This window comes from Rhea pennata, chromosome 2 (assembly GCF_028389875.1).
Source record: "Rhea pennata isolate bPtePen1 chromosome 2, bPtePen1.pri, whole genome shotgun sequence".
Taxonomy (NCBI): Eukaryota; Metazoa; Chordata; class Aves; order Rheiformes; family Rheidae; genus Rhea; species Rhea pennata.
Genome location: NC_084664.1, coordinates 60,341,312 through 60,361,233, shown reverse-complemented (window position 1 = coordinate 60,361,233; position 19,922 = coordinate 60,341,312). Strand labels below are relative to the sequence as shown.

General features: G+C 39.4%; 1 protein-coding gene across 1 annotated transcript in view; it reads right to left on the bottom strand.

The window, feature by feature from the left end:
* Positions 1-19,922, bottom strand: part of CNTNAP2 (contactin associated protein 2) — a 1,099,877-nt gene that overhangs the window by 88,908 nt on the left and 991,047 nt on the right. Inside the window, exon 17 of the mRNA XM_062569605.1 lies at positions 317-535. Coding sequence (XP_062425589.1) covers positions 317-535 — 219 coding nt within the window. The remainder of the gene's footprint in view (positions 1-316; positions 536-19,922) is intronic.

Here is a 19,922-nt window from a genome sequence, read left to right as displayed (position 1 = left end):
TAACCGGATGTGTGAGAGAGACCCTGCACAAAAGGAATTTGGCACTACTGCCTGCTAGAGGCACTTTTTAGCATGAGCTGCATGGGAAGGAACACATAAATGCCAAGTTACCAGCACAGAATATTTTTCTCCTAGTTGATCTTCTTATTTCTGTAACTATGGAGATGCTTTTCTTACTCTTTTTTTGTGTATGTGCCGTCGAGCACCAGCTTCAGGAGGGAAACTTCACCTTAAACTAATTGCTGCTTAACAAAACATGAGGCAATGAGAATTCAATATGTGAGAGCAAAACGTGGTTCCCGGTCCTGCATCTTACCAACATAAAGCTGGCTGTACAGTTCCAGGCGCGTGTGTCCTTCTGTCGGCGCTTTCCGCACCTCCAGGGGCAACTGGTCTACCTGCAGGCTGGCCTGCTTGACATTCCTCTCCGCATTGACCCGGTGCCACTGGTCATCGTTCAGCTGGCTAGGAGACCGGACGACGATTTCCACAGGTCCATTTCCAACATCAAATGAAAAGGAAACCTCTGTAGCAGCTGAAACACCAAGCAAAAAGGAATACACCTCACGCTGCAACCATATTCACTTGTTCTTTCTAAACAGAATGGAATTAATTTATACTAAAAATACACACAGCTCAGCTACCTTTTTAAATTTTTCAGCATATTCAGTTTTAAGTTTTAAAATTTAACCAGAGCAAACCGTATCTTTGAATAAGATTTTTTTTATTGCCATAAATACTTTCAATAACATTGGAAAAACATGTTCACCAACATTTAGAAAAAACATCAAAAGAGAGTGAAACAATGAAATTTATTTTTGATTTTTCCATTTTCCAATTTCTATAGCTTTTTTTTTTAGGGCAGTATGAATTTGATAAAAAAGTGGTGCAGAAGAAGTCTGTATTTTTTTCTTTTGAGGAGCAATTAATTTTTAAAATGAGCTAATAAATATATGAAGCAGCAGTAACGAATGACATGAGATTTTATGGTTGAAAAAGAATGTCTTAGGCAGCATTATAGTGCTCAATTCATGATTCACGATGATTCAGAAACGTTAGAAATTTTATATATGTCTGTTCTGCTCTAACAGACATCCCTTCAGGTCCTACTCTGCCTGTTATATAATTGGTATTAATTACTAAACAGGGAGCACAATTAATAACTTGTAGGTGATTTTTGATTGAAGAAATACAATGCTGAATTTCAATTTTGAATTACAATTTTGAAATTTAGGTTATATAATTTGGGGTTATGGCAATATTTTATGGTAGCAGAACACCATATGAAAGGGTTACCAGTGACAACATTCACTATTCACTGATGTATTGGCTAGAAGTAAAGACAGCTGAGAGTTCCATGTAGCTTGTTTTTCTAATATACAAGAAAGAAAAGCAGTAGCTCCCTCTTTATTCATCTGAGAAACTCCAGTGCCCAACTATGTTTTCAGTTCAGTTGCGGCTTCTCATCTGACTGACTGAATTAATAAACCAGTCTGGCAAAATCTTACTCAGTAAGGCTGATAAATTGTGGTAGATGGGTCACTCAATGATCATTATCACTAACAATACTGATAAATAATGGGAAATATTTTTTGTGCGTGGCCTAGTAGATTTTCACAATGCTTTTGTCACACTGAATTAAACTGTCGACATTTTTAAGAAATCTGGAAGGGTAAGAATAAATTTCTTACAGAGAATGTTCTTTCAAACAAAATGTATGATACAAATGACATTTTTCAATCTTTTTTTCTGCAGAAGTAGTTATTGCTAAAAGGAAAATTAAAAGCCTATTTAATTACTGAATTACTCTCTGTTCTCTGCTAACTGAAACAGTTTCATTTCTTGAATAAACTGCCTTTCATAAACCATGAGCTTAGTCTGTTTGGCCTTTTGCACTTTACTAGACAGAAAATCTGTATGAGCCAAGGCTTGCCACTAAAGAAATAAAGGTTTCATTTCAATGTTATCATATCTTACAAATTCAGGAGTTCTGGCAGTAAACTTGGGCAAACCAGAAATTAGAGTAAAGCCTCCCCAGTATTTAAGTTATAACTTATGTTCAAGTCTATTTTCAAGAGTGTGTATATTTCTCCATTGCTTTTCCTTTGAAGAAATCCTTCAGATCTCTTCCTTGTTGGGCTTAAACTCCTTCCCAAAAGCTGTCTATCTACGTGGCTATAAGAGTGAGAACTCCTTAGCAAAGTTTTCCTCTTATCCTGAGGCAACTAACAGCACTGCTGACATTGCTAGTGGGTGCCTTGAGCATAACCCCATTCAGCATTTTGAAAACTTCTACAGTTCTTCTGGACTTGCAAGCTCTTGGTCTTCTGGGCTAATAAAGTTCTGATTTTTTAAATGAAAATTATTCTTCCTTTAAAAGAGGAAGAGAAGTGTAGAGAATTGGCAAACAGAGGTATTTCAAGCAGAATTTCTGTGCTTGCACAGTCCAGCTTTATGCATGACTTTAGCCTGGAGTCTGTATCACAGCCTGAGAGACTTCTACTACAATGACTTCTACTATAAAGACTTCTGATCTAATTATACTTATTGGAGAAAATTATTAACTTTGATATAAAAGAAAGAATATCAGCTGCATAAATTCATATTAGATTTTTATATTTAATCTTACAATTTGGGGAGGTAAAGCACTGCAGTACCTTCTGACCTCCTAGAAGTTAGAGAAGTACAAGGGAAGCACAAAATCTATGAGCTGTGTTGACATATCCCAAAACAACCTAAAAACATGATTCATATAAAACAAAGGGGTTTTATAAAACACTTGTTTGCTAGACTGCCGGGCTGAAAAAATACGAAGTATGTCAATATAAAAAGCTTTAGCGGATGAGTAAAGGCTGCAAGTCAATATGCCTTATAGGTGAGTTCTATCACCAGTTTTGACTCTTAATCCTCAATTTCTGTTTGAATGAATTTTTGAGTCTACAGCTTAAATGTGTTCTCTAGCCAGGGGAATCTCTAGGTAAGATTAGTATAGGCATCATAACAGAACTAGAAGAACATCAAATTTATTCAGAAGTTCAACATAACCCATCATATAGACAAGTACTGTTTTTTTTTTCTAAGCATGGCTTACTTTGAAGAATGTGGCATCTTTGCCTCAGACACATCCTTGGTCCACAGAACTGTGGTATTATTCTGACAGATTTTGAAGGTGAAGATTAGAAAACATTTAACTTACATGCTTACAAGTTGGCATTTGTTTACAGTGACCAGCTGGACCAGAGTAGGATTTTTCAAAAACAAATCAGCAGCACAGGTAGTAGAGATTTGTACTGGCCAGTCACTTGGTAGCTCATGATGTGAGCTAACCTAATGACCATTTTATTTCCTATTCAATCAAATACCATAAAACTCAAGCCAGTTGTTCTAAGAAATGAGAATAGGGATCAGACACTGAATGAGTATCTGAAGTTGTTTAGTTAAGAAATCAACAGAGAAAATAACATTAAGTGTAGTCAGTCAGTACAAAGTTTTGTGATGGAAATTCCATAAAACTGAACAAGGGTGATTTTTTTTTATGTGCTCCTGCCACACACATTCACTTAATAAACCGAGACTTGTGGCTACATACAGTTTTACCCTTTCTGTGCCTTGAACAATTACATATAATTAAATCTGAACATGATCCTTCCACCGATTCAATTTTCTAAGGTCTTAGGTCATTTGCAGCCATCTGCTCAAAAGGTAGAACTTAGAGAAGTGCAACTTTGCAAATAAAATGCCCTTCTCGCTGTTCTTGCTGTGTAGCAGTAACTTACTTGTTTTCAGTTCTGTTCAGGTACCACAATTTTCCTGTCTGAGGTCTATGAGGCATCTGCCCACAACACAAAGGAACAGAATTAAATTGTCTGTGGGATTCTGTGTTTCTTGGATTCTTCCTTTCAAGGCTTTCTGGCAGATATGCTTTAGCTTTTAGACTTGGGAAGTGGAAAGCACTTCCACGTCCTTTGCTATACAGCAGGTTGGACTAAATGATCTAGTAGTCCTTTACAGCCTTTAAGATCTATGAATAAGCAAGTCTCCCACTTTGCTAGAATTCTTTATATTTCAAGTTTTTGTCTTCCTATTTTTCTAGCTTGATTCTTGCCGATAAATAGCAGGCTAGAATCTCTAGCTGTCATGAGACAGCCATCAACGAAAGAGCTGCTGACAGACAGCTGGGTGCTCCCAAGACACTGAGCAGTAGATGAAAGTGCTCAAAGACACATCAGCTATGAAAAATAAAGCGTGAAGGATTAAAATCTTTGCTCACAAACATTTTTGCATGCCCCTCTCTCTCCTTCTCTCTCCTCTCTCATTATCCTTTCTCTGAAAAAAGATACTTTCAGCTTTTTCCATGTTCTCTTCCTGTTCACTCCTCTAATGTATTTATATTCCTTTCTATGGGACTCACCAATGTTTAGGTTCACTTACATGAAACGGAAGAGTATCTAACTTCTTTAGTATCCTCTTGAAATCCCACTCATAGAACATAAATGCCTTCTTAATGTATATGGCTAGATTCTGAGCTCACTTACTTGGCTGTAAAACAGCATACAACAATAGGCTTAGATCGTAGACTATGAACTACCAGACAGATACTTTTCCTCTCTGCTTTGCTTGCTTGTTCCAAGAAATCAACAGTTTGAGAGTATTCTGTCTCTGGAAGAGTGAAATCTGCCAAACTTCTCGGACAGCTTGTTTTTAAATATAACCTCTGTTTAAATATAACAGCTCAGTGACTAAACTACAGGACAGAATTTAGTGAAATGATTGAAAATAAAGAAAACCTGATCGACTGCTAGATGCTAAATGCTCCTGAAGCCTGTGGGTTATGTACACATATATGGAATCCGCCACCAATTTGAAGACCAGCTCTTCTATCTGTAGGTACTGGGATTCCTTCCACGGAGTTCAGTAGACACTGGATAAAGTTAACTTTCTAGACTATTAAAGCTGTGTAAGTAAATGCACAACTTGTCCACCATTCCCACTAATAATCTGACAGCTGAGTTTTAGAGTAGTCTTACAAAGTCATCTCTAAATTTTCTGCCCTGCTGCCCTCATCCGCACAGGGGTGACATGGCCATGCCAACATGCGAAGAGTGTCAATAGCTTGCTCCTGGTGCTCAAAATATATGAAAGGGGATTCAAATGCTTCCCTGAAGTGCTGTATTGGAACACAAGATCTGCTTTGAGGAGGCAGCTTTTTGAGGGACATAACTAAAAAACAATGCTACCAAAGCAACGTTTTATAGAGCAATTGTTGATTCAAGTTCGTTGACTACAATACCAGAATTACTCTGTAGCTCAACTGACTGTTAATAATCAGGTAGTTGTCAAAAATCATGACCACATTTTCAGTAATTGGACTAAGCATCTGGAAGTTTTCATCGTTTATCAAATTCCCCAATGAAATGGTCATTTGAACTAATGATCAAAAGCTTTGCTCATTTGACCAAATGACTTAGCGCACATCCACACCACAGACTGAGCCGATCCCTGAGCTAAGTGCTGAAAGAACTCGCTCTGGAAGCTGCACAGCTGCATCAGCATGATGCTGTGCCAAGAGTAATTAGTCCTAATGAGAGGCTATATTGCATCTAGCCGGGAGCTGCGCTAGGCAGACGTGCAACCTTTCTCAGAACTAGCTCAGGTACCTCTCAATGTGAGGGTTCATTGCACAGACTGGACAGACACTACATCTATCTGTAAGTTAAAAAGCCAAGCAAAAAGGGTGGTGCAACTTTACGCTTCTTTAGATCTTACGCAGTCATTTATGAAAGTACCAAGAAAGAAAAATAGGGTAGCTAAGCTATTGTTTTGCTTTAACATCATTTAACATTCACTTTTCATGGTATAAATCAGTCCACCACATGTAATTCAATAACAAGTCAGGGTCCATAAAACAAACTAATATTCTGTAAGAAGTAAACAATCCACAGGATAAAATCTATTGATAAAATATTACTTCCCTGTGAAAAAGGAAGAACAGTAACTGCTTTTAGCACTAGCATTTTTAGTGATTTTGCTGTAAAATTAGCTTTTAAATATTAGTGGTTCCAGACATTTCTAACAATATTACTGATTTTTTCTCACTAAAATTACTGTTGCCTGAAGAAAAGATTTTTAAAGGCCATTTCATCCTCAGTAGTAAGAACGCTATAAACATTTATTGAAAGGAGAGAAAAATTAGCTTCCTGATGAAAGGTAAACATATGAAAACATGTGTAAGTGAGTGGTTTTTATCATTAAAGGTTTGGAAAAAGTGATACCATAATATTTAGAGAAGATACTAATATAAATGCAAAGGCATTTTTCACCAGGATTAAAGAAACCGCATTTATGGTGAATATTTAGGTGAGGATTTATTAAACTCTGCTAGAAATTCTTTGTGGATTCAGAACTCTTCAGAATATCTGAATCTTCTTATGATACTGTCAGTGTGTTTTGTTTCACATTTTTACTTTGGAATTTTTAAAGTATCCTACAGATCAAAAAAAAAATCAGAATTAAAAATAAATAAAAAAAGGCTTTGTCAGCTGCAGAAATGAGCCTCCTCTGGAGCACCTGCCTTTCTCATGTTTTTGATCCTCATTTTCTCTACCATTTAGTTTGCATACAAATTGCACCTGATTCAGCTTCTGCTATCTGCAATATCTATACTTGGTCACTGCAAACTTGCAGTGACATTTCTTTGTGAATAGACAGGGAGTTTCATCTGCTGAGAGATGTTGGCCTGTTTAGGCAAGAGGTGCTGTTTTTTATGAATATAATTATGTTGTCACATTGTAAGACAAGTCTGCACATTAATAAACTATTTTATTTCATGTTTAAAAGATGCAAGTTTTAATATATTGTTGTCTTTTCTTCCATGATGCTTTGCCAGCTTATTTTTAGTAAGATTTATACTGGGGCTAGTGGTTTCAACAACTGGACAAATATGCCTAAATACTAGCCTTCTCTCTACTGGAACCAAGCCTTTCTGGATTAATGTGAATTAAAAATGTTGAAATCCTTCTTTCGGCATTTCATTTCATAATTGTTCAAATACATTTTCACATATCCAGTTACCTGACTAGCTAGCCATTTTCTTATTCCATCTTCATTGCCTAGATCAGATTAGACTCCCTCTACTTTAATCATCTTTGCCTACTGTGCTGTCTCCATGCTGAGTCCTTGAAATTTACTATTCTCACCTATGATTTTAATCTTAGATATTCAGTTTATACTATGTGCCTTGGAAGTATGCTACTGCATTGTAGCACAGTCCTGGGAAATTCATGGGAGAGTAGATGGCAGAAAAGTTTTGTGGAAAAGGCAACTGAAGGGAAGGCAGAAGTTGAAGATAGGAAAGGTTTAGTATAGAGGTATATTGGTACATGGTTTGCTTTCTGCCATGAAAGTTGAAAGGCAGCATCTTATTTTCTCTATAGGGAGTTAGTTTAAGTGCAGTGTAATTTTTTTCCAACAATTTCAGTGGAAAAGAAGGCTGATGCACAGGAGCACTGGTCGTTTGCTGATGATAATCAGTTTGTTATCCCTGTTTCCCTCGATTTGCCATAATGCTGAGTACTTGCCTCTGTGGTTGGATGGAATTAGAACATACCTGTAAGCTTGTTGAAGCTCAGGCTAGATAAGGCAAAAGTAATGCTTGGAGGTTGAAGAAAGAAACTAAAAAATATAGCAATTACCAATGGTGTACCACTCACAGTAATGGGGTGATTTTGGAGCATGTCACCTGAAGAGCCTTCCTCTGCCGTCATGTGGCTAGAGGATTCTGACTCTCTCCAGTAAATACAGATTTTGCTAGTGTGATCCACACTTCTGCCACCTACAGTGTGCATTATTGTGGCATCCTGCTCAATTCTGTTTCAGAAAGTAAATCACAGAATCCAGCATTTTCCATTTTTCTCCATTGCATCCCCACTCGTCTTGGGTCCCAGTAGAAAAGTCAGAGAAATTACAGCAAGTTATTTACAAATAAATAAACAATAAGTTACAGTTTAGTATTCTCTTATTTCTGCTGGTAAGTCTGCAGCATCAAACCTAATTTTGCTGCACACATGCTGCCTGTACCAATATCCATCTCTGTCTATATATATTCTAAAACATTTGCTGGCATATTTCAGTGCTTCCTGGTTGCCATTTTATACAGAGCTCTGCTAGGAGCACTTTTTTTCCCCTCTGTTTTTTAGTATTTAAGCAAATAATAGAATGGGATACTATGTACAGTCATTTCCTCAAGTGCACATTCACAGCTGCGCTGTTTCAACAATCCTCGTATCGAAAAGTGGGTTATCTGCAACTGTAGCCTGTCCTCACAAGGGTAAGAAGTTATGTTTAGAAAGAGGTATATCCATTAGATGCAGCACTTTTCTTCTCGGTTACAGTTTGTTTCTGGTAGAAAGCCATTGTGTTAGTGAGTGGAAGCTCAGTATGAAGGGGAGGTGGAACTGCATCCGGCACCTTCGTCATTGTGAGTGAGCATCCGTGAGGACCAAGTAAGGAGGGATTTGATTTTGGTAATGACTAGTAATTAATTATTTGTATTTATCTTTAAAATAAACTCAGCAATCAACCAAACAACCAAACAAAAATACCATCCTTCCTACACAGCAGATTAGCTTCATATTCAAGTTGGAATTTAATGTTGCTTCAGGGGATACAAAATACGGCATTTAAATGAAAGTACCAAATTTTCTCATGATCTTACTTTGCAAAGGCTAAATATGCCCTCGGAAGATAATTATTTATTATCCTTATTTACTAATTACTTCAGTTGTGCTAACTGCACTCTAGCTGTTTTGTAGATAATCATTTGGAAACAATTCATACTTTTATGATTATATTTTAGTTTGTGCAGCAATTTTTAGCCATGGACATCAAAAAACATCATTATCACCCCTATACAACAGGGAATTACAGCAAAGGCAGGTGAAATGACTTATTTAAGGTTAAACATCAGATGGTCAGAGTAGAGTTTGAAAAAATACCTACTTGCTTTGTTTCTAAGATAATACAATTTCAAATAGGCAATGTTACTTCCCATTCAGCCCTCCTCCAACAAGTATTTGGCTGCTTGGAAGAAAGCAAAGAAACATGAATCAGTGGAAGGTCTTGCTGCTTCATCTCATGAAAGGTACTAAAACTTAAAAAATATAGGAGCAGTATCTTTTGGTTTCTTTTGTGAGAGATGATTCACACAAAGGGAACTGCAGTCAGCGCGCTGAGTGGAAAAGGAGAGGAGGAGCGTCCTTTCCTATCTCTAGTGGGTTACAATACACTTTGTTATACCCTCTTAACTGAAACACTCTGCCACAAAACTGAATGGGTCCCACGCAACAGAAGGTATCACAATGAGGGGGAAACCCAGCCATGAGCGCAGCTAACAGAGACAGCGAAGAGACGCAGCAGTGCCTGGGCTCTGCTTAGAACTTCTGAGAACCTTCTTGGAAGTTTTGGGGGCTTTCTGGGGACCCTCTGAGGGACTAGAAGGTGCTTGCTGCTGACAGGTAAGGAGAGCTAGGCAAGGACATCTAGAGGAGTCCGTAACTTCTCCTGGGAAGCTCTAGCTAGGTGTAGTTGCTGCTAAGGAGCTCTGTTGGTTGCCTCTGATCAGAGCAGGTTGGGGCCTTTGTTCCAGCTGACCCTTCATTAGGGTGGGCCAAGCACCCTGTGAGTCAGTGCTAGGGAGGCGTCTATATAAGAGTCAGGCCCAGAGCCCAGCTCCTGGGGTCAGTGAATAGATGTGGCAGTTTATGCAACAAGGTGGAGGGAAGTGCCTTTGTCTCCAGTCAGAGTAGTGAACACCTCCTCAGATACGGTTACAGCATGCCACAGAGGGCCTTCCCCTGTAGCTGTGTCAGAAGTTGCCACCCAAACACACCTTCTGATGGCAGATGCAGGTCTTATGCTGCATGGAGAGCCTGGAGCCTCTCAGTGAGGCTGGGGCTGACAGTAAACTCTTCTGCAAAAAGTAGATTGTTGATGACTGTGTTGTCAGGTAAAGGAGTTACAGGAAGAAACCACAGGCTGTGTAGCATCCGAGAAGGTGAGTGACAAATAGATAGGGTATTTTCAGAGAGACTACAGCTTTGAGAGTCTCAATCTCCCACAGTAATGGAGATGCAGACAGGCTCTGTGCCATGTAGAACAGTAAGCTGTAATTCTGTAGAAGACTAAGATTGGAAACTGGTCACTTCTTGTATGAAGAGAAAGGCTTTTGCTGCTCCTGAAAACTTGCAATTGATGAACAAGTTCAGTGCCCTCCAAGTTGAGGAGTGGGGAATGGCTTCAAGTGAAGCAACTGAGCTTACAGACTGTGCTACACAGGAACACTCAGAAGAAGCGAGGAATGATTGCTGTAGGTGACTCCCTGCTGCAGGGGACAGAGGCATCCATCTGATGACCTGATCTCTTGTCTAGAGAGGTGTGTTGCTTGCTAGGCGCTTGAATCCAAGATTGACAACTGACTGAGAGAGATCACTAAATGGGGAACACATGTCTTTGCCAACAGGCTAGCCAACCTAGTAAGGAGGGCTTTAAACTCGGAAAGATAGGAGAAGAGAAGAGTTATAAGGGGAGAATATGAAGTTGGTAATGTGGGGATACCTCCTGCAATTGCATACAGCCAAGAAAGTACCTACAAGACTACGGGGAATCCTCTTACACCCCTCTTATGCTAGAATATCTCTCTGAAATGCTTGTACAGAAATGCATGCAGCACAGGGGATAAACAGGAAGAACTAGAAATCTGTGTGCAGCTGCAGGGCTATGATCTCACTGCAGTTAGAGACATGGTGGGATAGGTTGCATGACTGGAATGTTGCCATGAACTACATCCTTTTTAGGAAGGACAGACTAGAAAGGTGATGTGGGGGACTTGCCCATCATGTGATGTATTTGCCTGCCTATGGATAGATGAGCATGTTGAGAGCTTATGAATAAGGATTAAAGGGCAGGCTAACATTGGTGATACTGTTGTGGGTACTTGCTACAGGCCACCTGATCTGGAATAAGCTGACAAGGTCTTCTACAGACAGCTGGAAGTACTCTCACTATCACAGGCCCTGGTTCTAATGGGGGACCTTAACCACCTTGATATCTGCTGGAAGGACAACACAGCTAGGCATAAGAAGTCCAGGAGACTCCTGGAGAGCATTGATGATAATTTTTTGATAGAGTTGATGGAGAAGCCAATGAGTGGAGGTGTGCTGCTAGTCCCTATACTAACATACGAGGAAGGGCTGATTAGAGATGTGAAGGCTGGGGGCAGCCTTGGCTGCAATGACAGTGAGATGGTAGAGTTCACGATCCTGTGTGGAGGAAGCAGAGCAAAAAGTAGGATCACAATCCTCCAGGGGTTCTCAGGAAGTCCACTTCATGAAAGCAAACTTGCTGCTTCAGGGACCTTCTTGGAAGAATTCCATGGGATAGGGCCCTAGAACAAAGATGGGTCCAAACCAACTGGTTAATATTCAAAGATCACGTCCTCCAAGCTCAAAAGCAATGCATCCCAATGAGCAAGAAGTCAAGCAAAGAGGGCAAGAGACCTGCATGGATGAACAAGGAGTTCCTAGCAAAATTCAAACAGAAGGAAGTGCACGAAAGATGGAAGCAGGGACAGGCCACTTGGGAGGAATATAGGAACGTTGTCTAAGTATGCAGGGATGTGACTAGGAAGGCCAAGGGATGCCAAGGATAACAAGAAGGATTTCTTTAAATACATCAGTAACAAAAGAAAACTTAGGGGAAAGTGAGCCTGCTACTAAATGGGGCAGAGGTCCTAGTGATGAAGGACACAGAAGGCAGAGATGCCTTCCATCCATCTTTGCTTCCATCTGGACTCCTAAGACCACCCCCCAGGAATTCTATGAAGTTCAATAAAGCAAGTGCAGCGTCCTGCACCTAGGGAAGAATAACCCCACGTTATTCCAGGCTGGGGACTGATCTGTTGGCAAGCAGCTCTGCAGGGAAGGGCCTGTGAGTCTTGGAGCACAAGAAGTTGACTGTGAGGTAGCAACATGTCCTTTTGGCCAAGAAGGCCAACAGTATCCTGCCCTGCATTAGGAAAAGTGTTGCCAGCAGGTTGAGGGAGGTGATCCTGCCCCTCTACTCAGCCTTGTGAGGCTGCATCCAGAGTACTGTGTCCAGTTCTGGGTCCCTCAATTCAAGAGAGACATGGAGCTACTGCAGTGAGTCCAGTGAAGGGTACTAAGATGATGAAGGGACTGGAGCATGTCTCCTATGAGGAAACAGCTGGGACTCTTCAGCCTGGAGAAGAGAAGGCTGAGGGAGGAAATTGCATCAACGTGTGTAAGTATCTGAAGGGAGGTTGTAAAAAAGATGGGGCCAGATTCTTTCCTGGGGTGCTGAGCAATAAGATGAAAGGAAACAAGCACAAACACAGGAATCTCCATCTGAGCATGATGAAAACCTTATTTACTGTTAGGATGACAGAGCACTGGAATAGGTTGCCCAGAGCAGATGTGGAGTCTCCCTTGGAGATCTTCAAAAGCCATCTGCACACAATCCTCAGTAATGTGCTCTACGCAACCCTGATTGAGCAGGGGGTTGGACTAGATGATCTCTAGAGGTCCCTTCCAACCTCAGCTGTGACTCTGAATTCCCTCATGTATCCTATTATGGATTTGCTGTAATTGGTAGTTATTTTTAGTGGATGAAAGGCAAAAGAAAAGTGGGTGCTAAAGTTCATGAAATCAAATTACAGCTAGAGCACAGTAAAATACTGAGGTACTCCTTGAGAAGACAGAACTCCCTTTTTATAAAAAAACTGCTATGAAGTCAGGACAGTTCCTCTTTTTTTTTAAAAAAAAAAAAAAAAAAAAAAAAAGCCGAACAATAGAACTGGATACTTACAAGATACACTGGATATTCAATAACTCCTGAAATATTCAGCATTGAATGTCATTAAAAATCAGCTAGAATTGTAAAGAATGCATTATACTGAAAGTGGTAAGAAACTGTCACAGGCCTGTAATGCAGACATCAAGACTGTCACTCTTATGCTGTGATTTTGAGAAAAAGCATATCACCCATCTGCTTTTCTTCTTTTCTGGTGTTTTCTGTTCTGTAGATCGTGAAGTAAATATAGGTTCTGCTGGAAACTGCACGTAGGACTTCTAAAGGTATTTAGATGCCTGGGTGACAGCTGCCAAAATACTTTTAAAATCTGGCCAGGTGTGAATTGTGAATGCTAATATAATCTTATTGGTGTTTTGTGGGGGGTTTTAACTCCCCTCCCCTTCCTCACTGTGTAAGTCTTCTGTAGGGGCTGTTCTGTAACACAGTAAGTCACCCAAAAATCTGACTCAAGTTTACTCTCAGTGTAGTGAGGCTGTATAGGAAAAGTGGGTTGCAGAGTGGATGGATCCTGCTAACTGTGGCTTCCCTTTTTTGAAAGCTTTAAACAGAGATAGTCTTCTGTGAAAACTATTCTTGTAGTTTACTCTTGCAAGCTTACAGGATAAAACTCTCAAAAAGAAAATGAGTGCTGATGTCTTTGGTATTGTCTATGTTTTATTTTGTAGTAGTGCAGAAAAATCTACACAAATACTGAAAAGTATCACGGATTGGTACACAAGAATGGGAGACAGAACTGACATGCTGGAGGTGAAAACATACGTGCTTTGACCTCTTCATAGCAATTAGAGGTAGGAAAGACTTGTAAGACTGACAGAGAAGAAAAGGCACAGCTGTTCTACAGGTATTAAGTTTTGGACTACATGCCAGTGAGGGACCTCCTTAGTTTAGAAAACTTCCTGTAATTACTTTGTTTCATTGTATGTATGAGTTTCATGCAATATAAAGCCAACAGGAGATCCATTCCTATATCCTGCTGTAGCAATTAAAAACATAAAAGGGTGAGTGAAAGGATTTATGACTGTGTAAAATACTTGTTTTTAAGTATCCATACTAACCAAAAACTATCTGCAGTGCACTAAGAAATGCTCAAAATACGCTATGGTGAGCCAAGCTCTATTTTACTAATAAGGATGTTCAGATCAACATGATGTAAAAAGGCTAAATTATACAAAGCTGTGGAATGGTAGTCTTGTGATAGTAACTGCTCTCAGGCTGGTCTTCACAGATACTGTTTCATGGTTTTATCAGCTTTTAAAAATTTTTCATGACTTTTTTTTTTCTTTCCCTTTTAAATGTAAAAACTGAAGCATGTGTGAAAGGTTCCTGACTGAGAACTCTGGAGATGGAACATTCCTTTTTCTCGTTCTCAGAACAAATTGTAGCAAGGCAAGGTAGAGAGATAGTGATTTAAATCATGATGAAAATCAACTAATTCTTAAACCATCCTTGGTTTAATCTCTCTCTCTCTTTTTTTTTTTTTTTTTTTTTTAAGGTAGTATTTAAACCATGATGAAGTGCTGTAAAAACGATAGGAAAATTTATCTCAGAAACTTAGTATTTAGCATTAACCACATTAATTACCTGCTTAAGTATTTGCAAGAACACTATATTCACATGAATAAAGCTATTGACATAATTTGAATTATGCGCATAAATATTTGTGGCAGCAAGGCTACAAATTTATTATTAAAACACATCTGCTTTCATTAAATCTTTTAGCAGCATAAAATCTTTTCCTCTTCAAAACAGAGTTGCATTGGTGAAAGCAATGAAAAATACTTAAGACTTTTAATACGCTAAGTGATTGCCAACACTTCATACACAAAGGCTAACTTAAAAATGTCTCCAAAGTACTAAGGCTATTTAATCACTCAGGAGAGACTCAAAATATCTAAACCAATTAGGAACATAAGTTCCATTGGATTCAGGTTGCATAACCTGAGGAAATAATGCAGCTTCTCAGGACCATCTGAAATTTTGTCACCCATACCAGATCAATGTATGGCATGACGACTACAGAGTCTACATGGGCTGTATACTTACTGAAATAGCACTTGAGATTTATGTAATTCCCAAGGCTAGTTGTTAACAAAATTGCTTATCCTTTGCTGAGATGAGCATTTTAAAATACTAAATGGCAGAGAAACCCCCTGCCTAGTGCTTTGCCTCTTTTCAGGTGGGTCTTGCTAGGTTTATCCCTTCATTCTGTCCCTGGTTTGGTGAGAATGCCATTACTTTTGCAAAGTGATGAAGAAAAGATTAAGATATTCAAAGATGCTTCTTCCTAATCTGGGAGTGAGATGTCTGAAACTCCTGGGGGACAGGAGAGAGCATCCACCAGGTCTGGTTGTGTGAGCGAGGCACAGCAGTGCCTACTCCACAGAAACCACAGTGCTTCAGCTGCTTCTCACGTGTTACAAAGATAGGTACATATGGGCACACCAGAAGATACATCTTCAGGAAATTCTTTTGGAAGATTTAGGCTGGCTTGAAATATTTTTGCTAGGTGGCAGCTGAACAGGTATTTTGAGTATCAAAACTTTGTACTGAGATGCTTAAATCTGCTGGTGGATCTTGCCTCCGTGACCTTGGCTTCTAGGAGATATATCCAGTCACGAAGCAAACCACATTGACTCATTACTATGAAAAAGAGAGGAAGAAAAACTCATCCTTCCAGTTTGTTTTGGAATATATTGCTGTTTCCACTGTTGAACAAGAAAGTTCAGTGACAAAGTTGGGCTAGAGAAGTTAACCAAGTGTCCTTAAAGTGGCATCCTGCTGCTTTACATATTACTTATAGAGTAATGCAAGAAGTCATACACTCACTGCTAAGAGTAGCTGGAGGAACATGTCTTTACCTTTTAAGTTAACTTCACTGTACAGTTTATGTAAAAATTATCACTTCAAATCACAGAAAACTACAAAAATAATCTAAAATAATGGATTTACCATACCTTAGTGAGTTAGTGCCCATGTTTCATCCTGCAATTGAGCAAGGTAAGAGTGCCCATAAAGCCATAAAGTGAAGCAGACACCACTTTCTAATGTGCACCAGCACACAAAGAATATGAAAGTGTACAAAGGATTTAACAAAGTCAGTGTAAAGGATATTCTTCTTTGAGGAAAAAAAAAAAAAAACCAACAGATTTTTGGAGTGAAAGAATTGTTACAAATCTAGCATATCTGATTTTCTCCAGAAAGGAAGAGAGAGAGAGAAAATAGAATTGTATAGATAGTCAAGGAAATGGATGAAATAAAGATCTTGAGGAAATCTTCTGACTACTAATTTGTTTTGAAGTAGATCTTATTTAATGTTACAATGAATGCCTCTGCATAACAAGTCAGCATAAGGCAAAAAAATCTGATAATAATACAAAGTTGAAAAGCTCAGAAAATACTGCATAATAGTTATCAACTAGTGTGATCAGCCAAAAATTCCTAGGACACGTTGAGCAGGGTAAGTATTAACCCCATTATACAAGGTACTGGTAAACCATTATCAGAATTAATGTGGATAGCTTTGATTACCTGTGTTTGAGGACGATGAATTCAACGTGAAATGAACAGAGAGAAGCCTATTAGCATAACAAGAGAAAGGAACAAGAGAAATTATCTTATGAGAAAACACGACGTGAGTTTGTCTTGCTTAACATAGCAATTAAAAGCTATGAGAAGATATGATTGCCCCATAAATACACAAGTGGGAAGTGAAGTAAATGCTAGATAGGGCAAATAGTTCAGCCAAAGAATAATACTGAAACAAGAATGAATGGCTATAAACAAATGATGCAAATAAGTCAGAAATTAGGAGTCTTCTAACCATCAGAGGTATGAAGATCTGAAACATTTCTCCAGCAGGCAAAAAATTCAAGCTATTTTTAATTAGGGAGCTCAGTATGGATTATGCATTATGGCTGTCTGGCAGCAAGGAATGAAATTCAAGGACCCAGAAGACCTTTGCTGCATGCCTAGGACATACAGTAATTCTGTGCACTGTAACAAATATTTATCTGTATTTTCTGTAGGGAAAAGAACAGCATACTTGAAGATGGTAACAAAGTGTATGAAGTTTCATCATTTAACACAAATTAGACTGGAAATGAGGGAAAAGACCTGTTATGAGCTAGTGGGTGATGGGGCTAGAAATGGTATGCCATGTGTTGTATATACTTAGTGCAATATAAACTGAAGTTAGGGAGAGCTATGCTTTTTTTATTGCCATCCAGCTCTCCCTTGTACCTCCTTACGTGAGTTGCAACTGACTCCTAAGACATTGTGGCATAAAGTGATTATTAAAGTGGCTTTTGGGGCAAGGAGAAAATACTGCCAGTACCCTTGAAAGGCGAGAGGCAGTGCTGAGGAGGTGCTGTATGGTGTAGTATAGGTCTGGGAATGCCATATTGACAGTGAGGCAGATCAAAGTAGAGCAACTTGTACTCAGCAACATGTACCTTTCCAAGCTAGCTAAAGAGGAGCTCTGACCAAATTTTCATGGTCTAAATCTCTCTACAGATTTATGCCTAGGATTTTCTGTTGGTCAGTTTTAGCCAGTTGCTCATTTGGGACTCTTATTTCCTGCCTTTGGCTTGCTCTCCACGTCACCTGAGGTAGCTGTCTCTGTCCACTAATTAGGCACAAGGATACAGGTAGAACTGGCCTTCTAAGATGGGTCATAAACTACCTTTGTTTGAAAACTATTTTATTTTATTTTTTTTTTTAAGAACGGTGCCTGCATTTCTTCAGACATTTCGTTTTTTTGTTTCTCTCATTGTCATGAAATAGGACAAGAGTTGGTAAATGATGCTGCAAAAGCATTTGGGTCAAAAAAATTCCCTAAAGAAATCTAATATTTTTGCATCTAATTTGATGGCTTCCTACTGGCCCTGGGATGAAGAGCTTCCTCAGTGTCCTATGCATCATTTGATATGTGGCTAATGCAACACCTTCTCCTAGGGGGTTGATTTTCAACAAAGTGGCCTTCTGCTAGGGAAGCAAAATAGCAACTCAATTAAAAAAATACAACGAAGGTCACACCAATTTTCCTACTCAGCCATAGAGATAAAGCAGTGGAAAACGGAAACTGTATTTGCATTAACACATGGGAATCTAGAGAGTATCACGGGGAAAACTCATTGACATGGTAGAGTTCCACTTTAGGATGTCCCTGGAGAAAGAAGTGATGAAGTTATTAATATATTTTCTTACTAATGTTTAATCAGTCATGTGCTAGACCATTCAGTCTGGGGTTATGAATGCTGTCTAGGCAGAAGCAAACAGCAACGGGAATCGTGGTCTGTCACTGATTCTTGCCTGACTTTGGAGGAGTTACTTATGTCTCAGCTAAGTAGCCTAGAAACAACCAAGCAGAAGCAGCAGTGTGGAACTTCTCCGTTGAAGTGCAAACTTCAGGTATTAGTGTGCTTTCAGCATCCCTCACCCACAGACCAAGCAGACCCATCCTGGAGCCATACTACTGCTCTCATTAGCAAGCTGCTCCATGCAATCCCTTTCACAGCAGCTAACTTCATTGATCACTCCTTGGGGAGACTTTCAGGGTGGCTCACATTGCAGGGGTTATCAGCTATGTGACATCTCTGAAAGCAGAAGTGGTAAATATTTCTAGCTTTCCAGCAAGAAATTAATATGAAAGCTTCCTCCTCTCTTACATGTTCATGCCAGATCAAATACAAGCTGACCTTTATCTCTCTAAGCCTCATATTTTTGTCTCTGTATATCTGACTTACTGTTTACTTACTTCAGAATAATAAGTGAGACACAATTCATGAGTGTCTGTAAATTGCTTCGAGGTGCTGGGATGAAGTGTGCAGAATACCTTTTTCATTAGAGTAATACAGAATGACTGTATCTCTAGGAGAGTTTTCTGGCAAAAGGTTTAATTCACAACCGGCTTTCTAGAGCAAGAGTATCATTGGAATCTGACTACAAAACAGTAAGAGTAGATGCTTCCTCCCAAATTTTCAAGAATGTGTCCCTTCCAAATTTTGTTTTCAGGAATACATCTCTTCCAAAATTTTGTTCTTTTCTCAATCAGAAAATTTAAACTTGGTATATTTGATAAACACCTCACAGGCAAGAGGCAGTTTTATTTTCATATTCATAACTCCCCACAGTCTTTGGGGATCCAAGTCTTTGGATTTTTGCAACCACGCTCCTGCTAATTTGACTAGTCAGACTTATCAATATCAAGTTGATATTCAGATAGACTTAGGTAGCATCCTGCCTGCAGTACTGTTTGGCATTAGGATGCTAGAGGTTTATTTCCCTCTACACCATGGTGTTCCTTCCACAAAGCCCTAGCAGGACTCAGCTGCACAAAGGCAGCATTTACAGTGAGGAGTGACTGCAGGGAAGAACTGAATGGGGAGGAGAAATGAAAGTCCTGGAGATTCTGAAAGTGAATTTTTAGCATGTTCAACCATGAAGTCCTTACCTCTCCCTCCCCCCCCAGAAAAAAAACAAAAAAACCAAAAAACATTAGGACTGCTGGAGAGCACCTGCAAGATCCATATTGCTGTCAGGTGATAGGCAGACTGCTATCTCATCTGTTTCACAAGCGCTAGGTCTGGTCCTAAGCACTGAAGAACAGCTAAAGGCAAAGGATGAATTAGGGCAATGGCCAACTGAAACTGGTTAGCTGTAGTAGCTAGATTTATAATAACAACACATGCTGACGGACCACAGCTTATTTCAGTTCACAGAAGTACCGACTCCCTATCATGTCACAGAGCAAGTGCCAACTCTCTTGCGCATAACTATTAACATAAATATAACAGTATAGTTATGTGGAGAACGAACAGTAAATTTTGTGTGCATTTTTGCATACCCACTGGTGAAGCAAATGAGGGGCTCTGAGAAACGTGGTGGCTGCTGCCAAAAGTTTCTCAATGCAGCCCTTTTGCACCAGTGGATTGCTTTTATGAAAGGCACTGAGCAGAAATTGTCTGAGATCATTACCCTGGCAGGCTTTGTAGACCACAGGTTACATACCTCTGGGTCCTGCATGGCAGAGTAAAGAT